Consider the following 15,849-nt stretch of genomic DNA (forward strand, 5'->3'; position numbering starts at 1 on the left):
TACTTAATTTCTGCCTTCTTAGGTAGAAAATACATGTTAAGAAAGCAGAGGGAAGCGGACTTGGCCCAGTGGTTAGGGCATCTGTCTACCACATGGGGGTCTGTGGTTCAAACCCCAGGCCTCCTTTACCAATGTGGAGTTGGCCCATGTGCAGTGCTGATGCACGCAAGGAATGCCGTGCCATGAAGAGGTGTCCCCGTGTGGGGGAGCCCCACCCACAAGGGGTGCACCCCGTAAGGAGAGCCGCCAGCGTGAAAGAAAGTGCAGCCTGCCTAGGAATGGCGCTGCCCACACGGAGAGCTGACACAACAAGATGACGCAACAAAAAGAAACACAGATTCCCATGCTGCTGACAACAACAGAAGTGGACAAAGAAGACGATGCAGCAAATAGACACAGAGAACAGACAACCAGGGTGGTGGGGGGAAGGGGAGATAAATAAATAAATAAGAAAGCAGAGAATCACAGTGCTGTCACATAATGGGTATTCAATCAATTTGTTATAGGAATCAATTATGAGCATAGGGGGAACTCCTTGATGCCAATGTGTTCTTTTAATATGATTATATATATTCTGGAAAAGCTTGGCCTTAAAAGATGTTACATAGAGCCAACTTATTTTCACCCTCCTTCCTCTTAACACTTTAGTTCCTGAATTAAAAAGTCAGCCAAACATTTTTTTTTTTTAACAGTTTGGTAATGCAGCTGGGAATGGGGAGCCAGAATGGCCACATATTCTCACTTTGCTAGTGGGTAGAAAAATCCTCAAAGTTCTTCTTAAGAGAATAGTACAGGTGGGAAGTGCTGGTCAGGAGCTCTAAGAAGGAAGACATAATTGGCAAAACCAGCCACCACTACTAGCACATGCACTCCAGGGAAGAAGGGGGGTGTTCAGGACCCAAAGTCTCTTTGACAGTCAGCGTGACTTCAGGGAGAAGACATGGGTGAGGCCCAGAGACAATGTGGGATAAAGAAAAGCCCTAGCGGGGAGTTAAAAGAGCCAGCTCTCTGCCCAGCCTGGCCCCTGTCCTGCCCAAGCTGTTCTTTTCCTGTACTGCCTCCTCTCCTGGCCTCTGAGATGAGGGAGCATCCCAGGATGTCCAGAGCTATCTTCTACTCTGTCACTCAGGATTCTGAGGCCATGTCTGCTCAAGCGCTTCTGGGATTGCCTGGTACCTTTCTCTCCGCTGGAAGAGATGAGCAGAGGAAACACAGACACCACTGAGGCCTATCCCACACTTAGTTAAATAACACTATACAAACATTTTGTAATCAAACATGTATTTCCTGCTAAAATGTAAAACAGTGAGTAGGAAGCTCAGATGAAATCTACCTGAGTAATGTCATAAATGTATAATAAAGTTGCTAGGGACAATATGTCAGATAGCTACCAACCAGTCATAATCTGGTATAGACGAAGGAAGAAATCTTAATAATAATCTAAATTTTGTTCCCAAGTGAGTAATAATTAGCCAGGTTAACAGACATACTTTAAACTTTTTTTTTTTGGCAGGGGGAGGCATGGAGGAACTCTGTTAAGTTTATGAATCTTAAATTTGAATATAGGACATAACAAAAACAATAGGCAAAGAATCTGTAGGTGGGAAAGCTAGAAAAGGAATGCACAGCGTCTAGAGGGTTATTGACATTTATTTCAAAATGATATGATCAATACTCAAGATAATAACACAGAAACATGGAATAGAGTGTAGCTGATAAGACTAAAATCTGCATCTATAAAATACCAGGCCATCTTACCAGAAACTTTTTGTATTACTTCATTAACTTCCTTCATGAACACTTTTTGTACAAATACCAAATGATTTAGAAGATCAGTTGTGAGATTATGTTCAAAGGAACCAACCTGCCAAACAAAATCAGAATATTAGATAACACTGACTACATTAATTTTAAAACACAATTTTTCCTCACATAAATCAACCCAAATTCTGAGGAGAGAGAATTTTCTACCCACCATTTGGAATCAACATTTTCAACAAGGCTTAAAAATATTCAGATTAACCAATACTTTACTGCCTTTGACACCATTATGAGTCATTCTCAAAATGATTATTTCCTCATAACCATGGTCAATAAGGTGTGAAAAATCTTTTGAAACTAATGAGAATTATATTTTAACCATGAAATCTGTTAATTTTAAAATTTAAATTTTGTCCAGAGTAAAATTTGTTTTTATCATCACTCTTTTGGCCTTAGAACCATGGACAAGCATCATTATAAGTCAGAGTAAATTTATTTATTCAGTAAAATATTTATTAACCATCCTCTCTGTGTACCATACAAGGTCTAAGGACAAACTGTGGATAAAAACAAAACTAGATCTCATTTCTCATGAGGCTTATGTGTGAGGTAATTAGCAAACCAGATAAAGCCTGTCAAGTTTTTATACAACATATGTATAAATTTACTGCCATTAATACAAGGCATTAAATTTCTGGCAAGAATCAGTTAATAAACAGTTTAAATAGAAAGTAGGCCCTAATTGACATTGAATATTACGGAAAAGATAGACAAAACATGCCTTATGAATAAGATAAATACATCAACATTTGTCACTTTAATAGGGTTTTCATATTTTGACCAAAAATTAAGAAAGCAAAAAAAGGTTTTGCATTCTGTTCTTACATGAGAAGTTATATATATATCCTAAGTTGCACTGGATGCTTATTTTGCGTAAAGTAGTATTAAAAGGACAAAGGTGGTTTTTGTGTGTGTCTATTTTAGGCCATTGTAAAACAGGAGTGTTTTACAATAAGTGATGTACCTTTAGATTCTTTCAAAGGTTCATAATTAACTATTCCTACTAAACTTGGGATTGTGTTCTGCTTAAATGGCAAATTGTGTACCTTTCTAATTTCTAATTAAACAGTAAGGAATTTTGCTATGCACTATATTAGATTAGACATTTATTACTGTCAAATGGATTAACAAGAGTATTGCTACACTAGAGTTTGGGACACTTATTTTGCAGAGTGGAAAGCACAAAGGAAGTATACTTTATAAGCTGTCTTTTAAATAAAGTGTTGAATTACTAGAATTTTGTATACTCTTCTTTAATGCTTTTTTTTTCCCCACATAAATCCCAAATCTTGGAGAAGTGCTAGGGAGAAAAGGTCCTAAAGAAAATGAGTGATGTTTTAAAGTGGAAAAAAAAAAAGTCGATATATCTTGCAAAAATAAACGATAAAAAAGAAAAAAAAAGAAAATGAATCAGATTTAAATTAAATTTACCTCTGTAGCAGTAATCGCTGTAACAAAGAAACAACAGAACTTTCTTACAGATGGTTCAGGTTTTAGAGAACAAAATTAACTTAAAAAAAAGTTTAGTGTTTTTTTATTATTTGAATTTTTTATTAGAGAAATTATATAAGAATCATACAGAAAATATAAAGTTCCAATATACACCCCTAGTCATGTGCAGTTTTCCCTATTATTAACAATTTGCAACAGGGTGGTACATTTGTTACAATTGATGAAATGATAATATCAAAATTATACTATAACTATAATTAGTAGTTAACATTAGGGTTCACTCTTTATGTCCTATAGTCTTATGGTTATTGTTTTTTAAATTTATATGCTAGTAATACATACACTCCCTAAAATTTACATTTTAACCATATTCAAATATTTAATTCAGTGGTGTTAATTACATTTACAATATTGTGCTATCATCACCACTGTATATTATCAAAACTTCCACCACCCCAAACAAAAACTCACTCTGTACCAATTAATTATTAACTCTCCATTCCCTAGGCCCATCCCAGACCTTGGTAACCTATATTCTAGTTTCTGACTCAATGAATTTGCTTGTTCTAATTATTTTACATCAGTGAGACCATACAATATTTGTCCTTTCATGTCTGGCTTATTTTTCTCAACATGATGTCTTCAAGGCCCATCTATGCTGTCCTGTGCATCAGAACTTCATTCCTTCTTACGAATGAATAATACTGCATTGAAAAGAATATAGTATATTTTACTTGTTCATTCATGTGTTGAGGGACACGAGGACCACTTCCATCTATTGGCAATCAGTGTGAAACTATCTGTTCAATTCCCTGCTTTCAATTCTTTTGGATATATACCTATAAGTAGAACTGCTAGATCGTATAGTAATTCTATACTTAATTCTCTGAGAAACTGCCAAACAGCTTTTCACAGCAGGTGTACCATTTTAAATTCCTACCAACAATGAATGAGTGATCCTATATTTCCACATCCTCTATAACACTTCTTTCTTCCATTTTTGTTAAGAATAATAGCCATTTTAGTGGGTGTGAAATGGTTAAGTTATTGTGGTTTTGATTTGCATTTCCCTAATGGCTAATAATGTTGAGCATCTTTTCATGTGCTTATTGGTCATTTGTATATCTTCTGTAGAGGAATGTCTATTCAAGTTTTTTGCCCATTTTTTAATTGGGTTTTTTGCCTTTTTGTTGTTAAACCATTGCCTAAGACAAGGTCCTGAAGATGTTTCACTATGTTTTCTGCTTTCTTCTAGGAAGTTTTATAGTTTGGGTTCTAATACTTAGGTTTTTTATTTCATTTTAGTTAATTTTGGTCTAAGGGAGGGGTTGACCTTCATCCCTTTGAACATGATATCCAGTTTTCCCAGGACCATTTGTTGAAGAGACTATTCTTTCCATATTGAGTGGCGGCCTTGTCAAAAATCAGTTGATCACAGATGTGAGGGTGTATTTCTGAAATTTCAGTTGTATTCTGTTGGTCTATGTGGAATCCTTGTGCCAATACTATGCTGTTTTGATTACTGTGGCTTTGTAGTAAGTTTTAAGATGAGAAAGAGTGAGTCCTCCAATTTCATTCTTCTTTTTGCAGATGGATTTGGATATTCGGGGACCTCTTACCTTTCTAAATAAATCTGATGATTTGCTTTTCCATTTCTGAAAAGATGGTTGTTGGAATTTTGATTTGGGTTTATGTTTAATCTGTAAATACCTTTAGGTAGAATCAGCAGTTTAATGATATTTAGTCATTAAATGGAATGTCCTTCCATTTAATTAGGTCTTCTTTGATTTATTTTAGAAATGTTTTGTAGTTTTTCTGTGTACAAGTCCTTAACATCCTGGGGTAGATGTATTCCTAGATATTTCATTTTAGTTGCTATCAGAAATGGAATATTTCTCTTGATTTCCTCTTCAGATTGTTCATTACTAGTGTATAGAAGCACTACAGTTTTTTCCTGTTGACCCTGTACCCTATCATTTTGCAGAATTCATTTAAGTTTGGAATTTTTCAGGAATTTCTGTACATAGGACCATGTCATCTGAAAATAGGGAAAGTGCTACTTCTTTTCCAATGTGGAAACCTTCACTATCTATTTTTTTTCCTTTCCCTAAGTGCTCTGGGTAGCACTTCCAAAACAATGGTGAATAACAGTGGTAACAAGAGGTATCCTGTTCCTATTATTAAAGCTTTCAGCCTTTCACCATTAAGAGCAAATTGCTTTTCCATCAGGTTACAATTGTTTCTGACACACTAACAGACGAAAGCAATTTGAGAAACAGCAGTGTGTGCCTGGAAGGAGATCAGCATTGAGTGACTCCTGCAGCTCTCACTTGATAGTAGCAAGACTTGAAGATAGTTTTTGCTCTGAGTTTCAATTTTCCACCACAAATCAAGTAAAAGGATGTATCCACATGCTTTTTATAGTTTTGATAGTGATACAAATATAAAGTGAAAATATAATGGTATAATTAGGTATGTTGGTTTTCAACTTCCCTTAGTAAAGGAATTACTATAATGATTATTGTGGCTATTTTACCTTTCTATATGACTTTTATATTGTCATTAACAATTATGTATACGTGTAAAACTTATGCAATCTCTCTAAGGCTCATTTTACTCACTTTTAAAATGGTAACAAATACACTTTGTTTTAAGGACTGCATAAATCAATGCCACTCAACAACTAGTAGCTGCTGTTAGCTTTTTATAATCAAATGAACCATAACAATATTACAGAGATGGATGTGAAACCTGATGTACAAATGCAAATTCAAAGATAACATGAAAGAAAAGCATGTTTAAATAAAACTACAGGGAGAGGCAGCCAAATACACACACAAACATGCACACAAATATACAAAACTAATTCGTATAGATTTCTTCTGTAGGAATAAGTAATTTAGCTTAAAAGTGTGGATCACTACATATTTTGGTACTTCTAAAGCTAAAAGACTCCTGAATTATAAAGAGCAAGAAAGTGATAAAGTAAACTTACTTCTGCCACACAACGTAGATAATTTCCCTGTAAATAGTACCCTTGTTTAGAAGGCAGTTCATCTATACTCCACACTTGATCTGAATAACTATCATGTTCTTCCATTATATATTTCCCTGACATAGTAACAGGAGGAAGGTTAAGACTGGCAGAAGGAGGAATGGTTGACATATCTGTGGCAGAAACTTTTGAAGTAAAGCGCAATCTATGATTTGGCAGCTCAAATGTAAACCTTGTCTGTGCTCCTGGAAGAAGTAAGAGAAATTGTTTATTAGTTACTTGTTCATGCACTCATTTGTTCCTCATTTGTTCCAAAAATGGTCCCTACAAAAAATGTACGGATATCTCAAAATCTAATTTTAAAGATATGAAAAGGATATTTTTAAGGTGCTTATACAATATTTCCTAACTATATTTAAGTATAAGTATAATTACAATAGTCACTCAGTAAATAGTAAGCTCATTATATGCCAAACATACTAGGTATGAGAGGAACATGTACAAATTATCTGTATTTTTTGAACATGTACAAACTATAAATATTCTACTACATGGGAAGTAGTAGAATAGAAAGAATTTGCCCTTGTAAAAGTTATAACGAGAATTTACTCAAGTGAAGAAAAAAAAAAAATTCCCAGTCCACACTACATTGTTTCATTCAGAAAACAACAGTTAACAACTTTCCTCCTGACCCCAAACTAGTATGGAAGGATAATAACAAAGATTGTCAAAACAATTAAATTGTGCCTACTGAAAACATTAATAGAGTAAATAAAATTTTACAAACATGTATCTTTGACCTTAAAGTAATTATGAAAACATATACCAAATGTGGACTTTTTTTTTTTTTTTTTGAGGTACCAGGGGCCAGGGATTGAACCCAGGTCCTTGTATGTGGGAAGATGGTGCTCAACCACTGAGACACATCAGCTTTGAGTTGTGTTTTTCCCCTGCATTTGTTTTGCTTGCTGTTTGTTTTTGTTTTTTCAGGAGGCATGGGAAACCAAACCTGGGACCTCCCATGTAGGAGGTGGGTGCTCAATTGCTTGAGCCACATCTGTCTGCTCCCAGAAATTTTAAATTTAAATCAACAATCTGTCACAGTTGTTTGAACAATGGTGAATAAACCACCTATACTATTACTCCATCCATATTTCCCCAACTATCTATGAAGTATGAAGGAATATCAGAAGCCTTATTAAAATTAAATCTATTATTGTCCACCAAATACACTATATAATGTATATGTGCTTCTCCAATCAAAACTACTGATACTATTCTATACATTACTGATTCTTTCCACTCAAATATTAAATGATCTATCTTGCATACATATATACATTATGGTTTATTACATATTCCTAGTGCTCTTTATTAGTCAAGAATCACCTCCTATGTTTCTCATTCACTACTCATTCAATATACAACAATGTTTACAGTTGGCATGGGTTAATGAAAAACAGCAATGCTCACTAACCAACTGGTGCCATCTGTTAATACCCAGATAAGTCAAAACTGCCCCAACTGCCTAGAACATCTCTTACTCAGTTCTGCAGTCACTATCACTTACACATTACAAGGAGGTGGGGACTATCTACCACTGTTGTTACTACCACCACTATTACCAGCTTTAGCAAATAAAAACACAAATGCAATGCCTTCCCCCCAGCGTGGGACATGACACCCGGGGATGAGCCTCCCTGGCAACAAGGGACCACTACCAACTACCAACTGATGATGCAACTGGAAAATGACCTTATACGGAAGGTTCAATGCGGATCAGCAGAATATCCATGTCTACATAAAATAACATGACTTTAAAATGCTGTTTGACCTAAAGTAAGGGGGAAATGGAAAGGAGAAATGAGTTTATATGGCTACGAGTTTCTAAAAAAGAGTCTGGAGGCTGGCAGAAGGATTGCCCTCATGCACAACTGAGCAGAGTCAGAGAGACAGATAAAGCAGATACAACCCCCAGATATTGGTTCCTTTGAGGGCTAAAGAGACCCATGGGAGTTATGGTCATGGCTGATGGGGTTAACTACCAGGGCAGATGGCCCCTCTTTGGAAATGGTGTTTGTGTGTGATGAATCTGGACTCAGATGGGATCTCTCTTCATAAGACTTTCATGCTAATGTGCTGGAGGTGCAGTTAATGTTGGGGTTTAAGATATATTTAGGGGATTTGAATCTCTGGACTGACAATGTGATAGCCAGGTCCTGAGCCTCAACAGACTCCAGCACCTACAATCTGATCTATTGGACTTACCACACTCAGCTAAGATGGAGTTGAAGAAGGACAACCACCACACCATGGAGCCCAGAGTGATTACAACTGAAAATGGGAGGATTGCATCCAGCATTCATGTGGAATCTGAGCCTCCTCTTGACATAGAGGTGCAATGGACACAACCAATCCAATGTCCACATAGAAGAGGTGGCATTGGATTGGGAAAAGTGGACATGGTGGACGATGGGTATGGGGAAAGGCAGGAAGAGATGAGAGGTGGAGGCGTCTTTGGGACATGGAGCTGCCCTGGATGGTGCTTCAGAGGTAATCACCGGACATTGTAAATCCTCACAGGGCCCACTGGATGGAATGGAGGAGAGTATGGGCCATGATGTGGACCATTGTCTATGAGGTGCAGAGGTGCCCAAAGATGTACTTACCAAATCCAATGGATGTGTCATGATGATAGGAACGAGTGTTGTTGGGGGGGGGAGGGGGGGTGGGGGGGTGGGGTTGAATGGGACCTCACATATATATTTTTAATGTAATATTATTACAAAGTCAATTAAAAAAAAAACACAAAGGTTAAAGAAATCTTCAGTTACTGGGTCATCTTTTATCATTAGCACAGTCATTCTTTTACTGTTTTTGCCCTTTTCCTTCACATGAAGAAGAATTTTCAGTCCCTGTCTGGATATTTTGGCAATATGTTTATTCTGACCCTAAATATTTATTTCTTCCTAGTTCTCAACTATCCATCTGGTTTTTAATTTGCTGATTCTGTTTATCCTTTTAAATCATGAATACCCTGAATAAATGGCCAAAATGAGTCTAATTTATTGTCAGTCTGGGAGGCCCAATATTTGGGACTCTTCTAAAATCTGAAAACCCACTTTAGGGTGTTTCTGTTTCTAATAACATACAGGTCCAGATAAAACTCTCCTAAAAAAGAAAACCTAAAATTCTAGGGGTGGAAATAAATACATATGTACATACATACATACATATATACATGTATATATGCCTTACTATGTGTGTAAGACTTTTAAAAATTATTAATATATCCTGTTAATGGAATAAAAGTGAAAAAACATTTTGATTACAATAGATGCAGAAAAAGTATCTGACAATATTCACCAAGTATTCTTCATAGAAATTCTTTGAGCACTAGGAATTGAAGTAAACTTTCTTAATCTGATAAAAGGAACCTAGCAAAAACCTACGGCAAGATCATAATCATTAATGAAACGCTGATTTACTTAAAAAAAAAAAAAAAGGAATAAGACAACAATTCCCACAATACCCTTTTTCCTGAGTTTATTCCTAACAAGTACAACAAAGTAAGAAAATGAAATAAGAGTCATAAGGTTGATGAGATACAATTTAATACTTACCAGACAAAATTAAAATGTCTAACAATACCAAATGCTGTTAAGGATATAGAACAATGTGAACTCTAATACTGGTGGGAGAGTAAATTGGCACAACCACTTTGGAAAACAGTTTTGAATTTCCCAGTGACACTACAGACTCATCTACCTTATAATTATATGCATGTAAAACCTCAATCTTTTGTATATATAAAATATTTCACAATAAAATAAAATAAAAAAACAAACTTCGGGACATATATCAATAAATCCTAAAGAAGTGGCTATTGTGAATTAGTCAAATTACTTCTGTTTTGAGTTAATTGCCTGTATGTGAAAATAAACCAAGTCTAAATTTAGGCTATAAAAACTCAGCATTGAAGTTATAGACACTGGTTCATTATACAACTTACTTTGAATAGGACAAATGGCCTCAATAGTTCTGAATGACTTAAAGGAATTCAAACAAAAGCAGGGTCTATTCTGGCCATTCAAGGAAATGGATTCATATTTTCACTTGATTGGAAAATATCATTAATGAAATTTAAAATTGTTGTGATAACAATTATTTACATTTTCATAGTGTCCAAAATACCAAATTTATCTTTTTATTAAAAAAGTTACTAAATTCACAAATCAATTATCAAGAGGCTGGGTTCAAAATTCAATGTTACCTGTCATTCCATGACTTCGCATTCTTCCCATCTTATATTCCGCTTTCAGAGATGGTAAGAGTGCTGCTCCAATGGCTATACCATCTAACATGGCACTGAATTTAAGAACGATAGGCTTCTTTTCTAAGCCTTCAGGTAGCTGAGGAAATTCATTTGTTTCAATAGGAGTTTGATTAACACTGGTTGGGGTTTTTTCAGAAGGTAGGGGGGTTGCAATATCTTCTTTTACAGGCTGTGGGCTATTAAAAAAACAACAAAACCCCACAAAGATAATTAGAAGAGTCACCATTTTATTGTATAAAATTACCAGGGTTCTTAGTGAAAAATAGGAAAAATATACTGTAAAAATTTTTCTTTCCAATATCAAATCAAACGAGGCCTCTTTAAAACCATTAAACAATGATGACCTATAAAAGTAAAGAAGAAGAAGTAGTAACAATATAAACTCCTGGAATGTTATTGCCAAAGTCATTCACATCATCAATACAAAACTGGGATTTAAACACAGTTTTGTCAGATTCCACATATCATGACTTAACCATTATGCACTCCACTGTTGATTACAAGACCACTACAGCTACTGCCACTAAAATTATTTCCAATATCAACAATACTGCCAAAAATAAAAGTAATTATGTGTCTACTATGTACCAGATACTGTCCTTAGAGTTTTTTGTGTTTTATCTCATTTATTCATTTATTTCACAAAGTCCTTTGAGTGGGTACCATCTCTGCTTTGAAAATGAGGAACCATACATAACTAGTGCCAAAGGCATGACTTAGATTTAGTCAATCAAACTCCAGTCTGAATTAACTACTACATTCTTCTGTCAATACATTATAATAAGGGGAAATTCCTTAGGATATTTTAAAACTAAGGTTTATGTACACATTCAGGATTCCATATTCTATTCCCAGAAGAAACATATTTAATTTATTATTACTTAGCTTCAGACCTGAATCAATATTACATCAGAATTAGCGATCTAGATAGAACAACTGGAAGAAACAAATCACTGATACAGGACAACATCAAAAGACACTCTAATGTTTTTCTACTTTCTAGGACGGGAAAAAGGAAACAGAAAAATTTTTGACCTTTTTACATATCATTATTATAATAGCTCTTCAATACTTATAGCTTTTGGAGACCAGGAATAAGACTCAGCAATGTAGACCCATGAACAAGGGCTACAAACAGACAGAATAAAGGTTAAAATAAAAAAGGTCTATACCACCCTTTGAAATGCATATGTGGCTTGATCAAATTCTCCCTTGAACCAGTATAAAAATTTCATATTAAAGATAGCACAAAAGCATGCCTGGGACAGAAATGGCCATTATAATTTTTTAAACCATGTGCAGTCATAAATTTCAGTGAGTTCAAAGTAAATTAGGACAGATATAGGCCTAGAACTTAACGGGTTGCTTTCATTACTATCTCTTATGAGGCCCAGAGATCTCTAGGATCACTTAAGCTTTAATTTACACAATTTGGAAATCTGACAACTGCATTTCTGACATAGTTTTTGAATGCTATCCACTATATGATTCCCCCATGATTATGTCTTAGCCACTCTCTACCTGTCCCATTGTCTGCAATGGTCAATACTTACAAGTAACCCCTAATCCTCCTCCAAATTTTTGTCAACACAGAACAAATGGACTGACGTATTATACAGAATCACAGAACATGAAGAAATAACTTACACTGTAGAAGGTTGTCGGATGAGGTCTGAGATCTGTTTAGATAGTTGGTGAGAACTTCGAACCATCATGCTATGTAATGTGGCAGGGTGCTGAGGAATGTTGATGCTGATAGCTCCTACTTTGAACACAGCAGCATTGTTTGTCTTCAGTCCTCTCTGGGCACTGTAGAGGGCTTGAGACTTGGCAATACTACATTTCACTACAGTTCTATTAACAGAGAAGGGGGACCATTAAAATATACCCAAAATAAAGAGAATTTTGAAAAAAAAATTGAAAGCAAGAGAAATACCATTAAATATTTGAATGACTTTAATGACTTAAGATTTTTCATGCTTTAAAATCATATATTGAAATAATATTTTCTAAAAATAATGACATATATTTCCTTTACACTGTTTACAGTGACTAGCACTCTATACTACAACAGAGTTTATAGAAGAAAATAACTATGTGCTCACATGTAAGTAAACACATGAACACTGACACATTACACACACAAAATTCCATTTTGATTATTTTCTTCATTCAGAACTCTTTTCTTTTCCAACTTATTTTAGGGATCTGTATTACACTAAAGAGATTACAAACACTGAATATGAAAAAAAAAAAAAGATACCCATATTTCTTAAAATCTAATCAATCAGAAAGAATCAAAGAAATTATACTAACAATTATCCAATATGTTAAAAGACTGAGAAGAAAGAAGAAATGAAACTTGCATTTTCAGTTTGTACTTAATATATTTTTCAACAAGTGGCAAAGAAATGACATAAGTCCAAGTCATAATGAGTAAGGTTACTATTCTTGGTTACGAATTAGTAAGTTTTACTGGTACAGACTTATAAAAGCAGAGATATTATCTTTCTTGATTTCCTGCTATATGTTCAGTGCCTAAAACAGGGCCTAGAACACGGCAGATGCTCACCAAGTATTTGTAAAACAAGCAGAAATTACTAAAGCAGAAGAATGACTCTCAATACTACAACAGTGGAATTACATAGATAGCATATTATAAGACATGTAAGTAGAAGCCATGATTAAACAGGCTTTGACATACACAATGGATAGGTCCATATCAATGAATTACACCTTTTAATGCCCAGATAATAAAAGCTACTTCTTCTATAAATGCTATTCTTCAAATAGGCAATGGATTCCTGACAACAGATTTAACAAAACACTAAAAACACAAATTTCGGAAAACGGACTTGGCCCAGTGATTAGGGCGTCCATCTGCCACACGGGAGGTCCGCGGTTCAAACCCCGGGCCTCTTTGACCTGTGTGGAGCTGGCCCATGTGCAGTGCTGATGCACGCAAGGAGTGCCGTGCCACGTAGGGGTGTCCCCCGCGTAGGGGAACCCCACGCACAAGGAGTGCGCCCCATAAGGAGAGCTGTCCAGCACAAAATAAAGTGCAGCCTGCCCAGGAATGGCGCCACACACACAGAGAGCTGACTCAACAAGATGATGCAACAAAAAGAAACACAGATTCCTGTGCCACTGACAACAGAAGTGTACAAAGAAACAAGATGTAGCAAATAGACACAGAGAACAGACAACTGGGGTGGAGGAAGGGGGAGAGAAATAAATAAATAAATCTTTAAAAACACACACACACACAAATTTCACATTAACTATAGATCAATTCACATACATTTATCTGTGCTCAGGTTGCAGAGGATTTGCCAATATGTATTAATAGTCTCAGGATGATAAAAAGAATCAATTTATCATATATAACTTCTAGTAGAATAAACAACGAGAACCATAACAGGGGCTCTATCAGAGGTCTTGATTATTTATAGACAGTGAAATCTAGGTATTAAGCTAAATTAAAAGAAGATTACTAGAGATCTACTTCTTTCCTCTACAAAGGCAATTATTTATCAGGGATTATTGCTAATAGGAAAAAAGGCTATTTTATGGAATTGGTTTAGTCAACCTGAGGGAAGGCTCTAGAATGCTTTCAATCTTTTCTAATATATTATAATAGATAAAACCACTGTTTAACACCAATAATATTTCATTTGACATTCATATTCAACATGAGCCAAAATATATGAGACAGAGCTGATACAGTCACTTCCCTACTACTCATGAACAGCATCCATTTACTGAATGAAACTAAACACACTTTTACAAAGAAATCTGTCCTGTTAACAGAAATGGTCAATATATTTCACACTTATCTCACAGTTTTACCTTTATAATCTAACCCATATAAGTTTGTTATCCCATACTTTCAGTTATATAAACATGTAATGCAATAGCAGGTTTTTAACTACATACCAAAAGTCAAAATGAAAAGCTAGTAGGGCTGACTGTTCTGCTACTGTAGATTCTACTGAGGTTTTCAGTGGAAAGTTTAATGCTAGGGACCTTCATGGGATCTGTATTGCCCAAGTCCAGAAGGTCCTATTCACACTGTAGTCTATGTATATAAATGATGCCACCACTACAGTGTGAATGGTGTAACCTGTTGGATAACATGGTGGTTGATCAAATTGAACTAGAAACAGTTGAGAAATGTCTGATTTACTCTTATCAAATATATGCTGAAATATGGAAGGAGACCCTGACAAACAGTTTATAAACTGCCAATTGTCTACTTATAATTCAATTATATTTCTTGAATGAACTAGTAACTTTATCTAGGCCATACAGCATGAGTATATATAAATTTTTACAAGAAAGCAGTAGCCAAAATCTCTCTAAAGACCATGGTTAGAAGCAGTACTTCAATATGTGTTCATCAATTGTAACAAATGTAGCACACTAATGAAAGATGTTGCTAATGGGGGAAAGTGTGGGAGGAGGAGGGGGTGAGATATATGGGAATCTCCTATGTGTTTGATGTAACATTTATGTAATCAAAAGCTTCTTTAAAAACAAAGGAAAAAAAGTAAAAGAAGGAAGAAACAAAAACAAAACAAAAACAACTTGTAGCATGCCAGGCATACCTAATATACATGAATATATATTCATGGGAGGTGAACAAGACGTCTGATTAAATAATTCTTCATCAGTTGTAGTCTACTGTGCAGGATCCTTCAGATCCTCTGTGAGCCTCAATTGATAATTACCACAGTGCTCATCAGGCCAGGGCCTTGTGCTACCTTCTTTTACTTCCTGAGTCCAAGTCTTAGGGTCTTAGAGGCAGGATAGGCATCCTTGTCCATACAACAGGCTGAGTAAGCCATTTGAGGGTATGCTTTGGGGACTTGTTATCTCTACCTCTGTCCTTATTCCCACCCCATCTACTTGCACATACAGGTCCCAGTTTAGAAGCAGGTTGAGGGTAGACCAATTTATGCATCCTGACCTAAACTGCCTGCCTCAATCCAATTTTGCCAAGAAAATCTCTACAATAAGGACAGGGAGTTTAGTGATGACCTGTTATTTAGTCAATAATTAAATCATTGGAATTTCCTTTGCCATTTGGTAATTACAATTTACATTTTTAATTTTCCCACTAGGAAATCCTAAAAGGGGGATAGGGTGACAGTATAAATGACATCCCTACAGGGACCACCGCTCATTTGTTTTCTGTTATATCTCTGGATCCTAATACATTGCCTAGCTCATAAAAAATAATCTT

The 15,849-nt window shown here is 35.5% G+C and overlaps 1 protein-coding gene across 5 annotated transcripts in view; it reads right to left on the bottom strand.

Annotated features, from left to right (window-relative positions):
- The window catches only part of BLTP1 (bridge-like lipid transfer protein family member 1), a 244,407-nt gene that overhangs the window by 72,210 nt on the left and 156,348 nt on the right, over positions 1 to 15,849 (bottom strand). For all 5 annotated transcript variants that reach the window (XM_058293107.2, XM_058293097.2, XM_058293100.2 and 2 more), the window contains 4 exons: positions 12,252 to 12,458; positions 10,542 to 10,780; positions 6,269 to 6,513; positions 1,759 to 1,864 (listed from right to left, as the gene is read on the bottom strand). In XM_058293107.2, the coding sequence (XP_058149090.1) occupies positions 1,759 to 1,864; positions 6,269 to 6,513; positions 10,542 to 10,780; positions 12,252 to 12,458 (797 nt within the window). The remainder of the gene's footprint in view (positions 1 to 1,758; positions 1,865 to 6,268; positions 6,514 to 10,541; positions 10,781 to 12,251; positions 12,459 to 15,849) is intronic.

Source organism: Dasypus novemcinctus, chromosome 1 (assembly GCF_030445035.2).
Source record: "Dasypus novemcinctus isolate mDasNov1 chromosome 1, mDasNov1.1.hap2, whole genome shotgun sequence".
Taxonomy (NCBI): domain Eukaryota; kingdom Metazoa; phylum Chordata; class Mammalia; order Cingulata; family Dasypodidae; genus Dasypus; species Dasypus novemcinctus.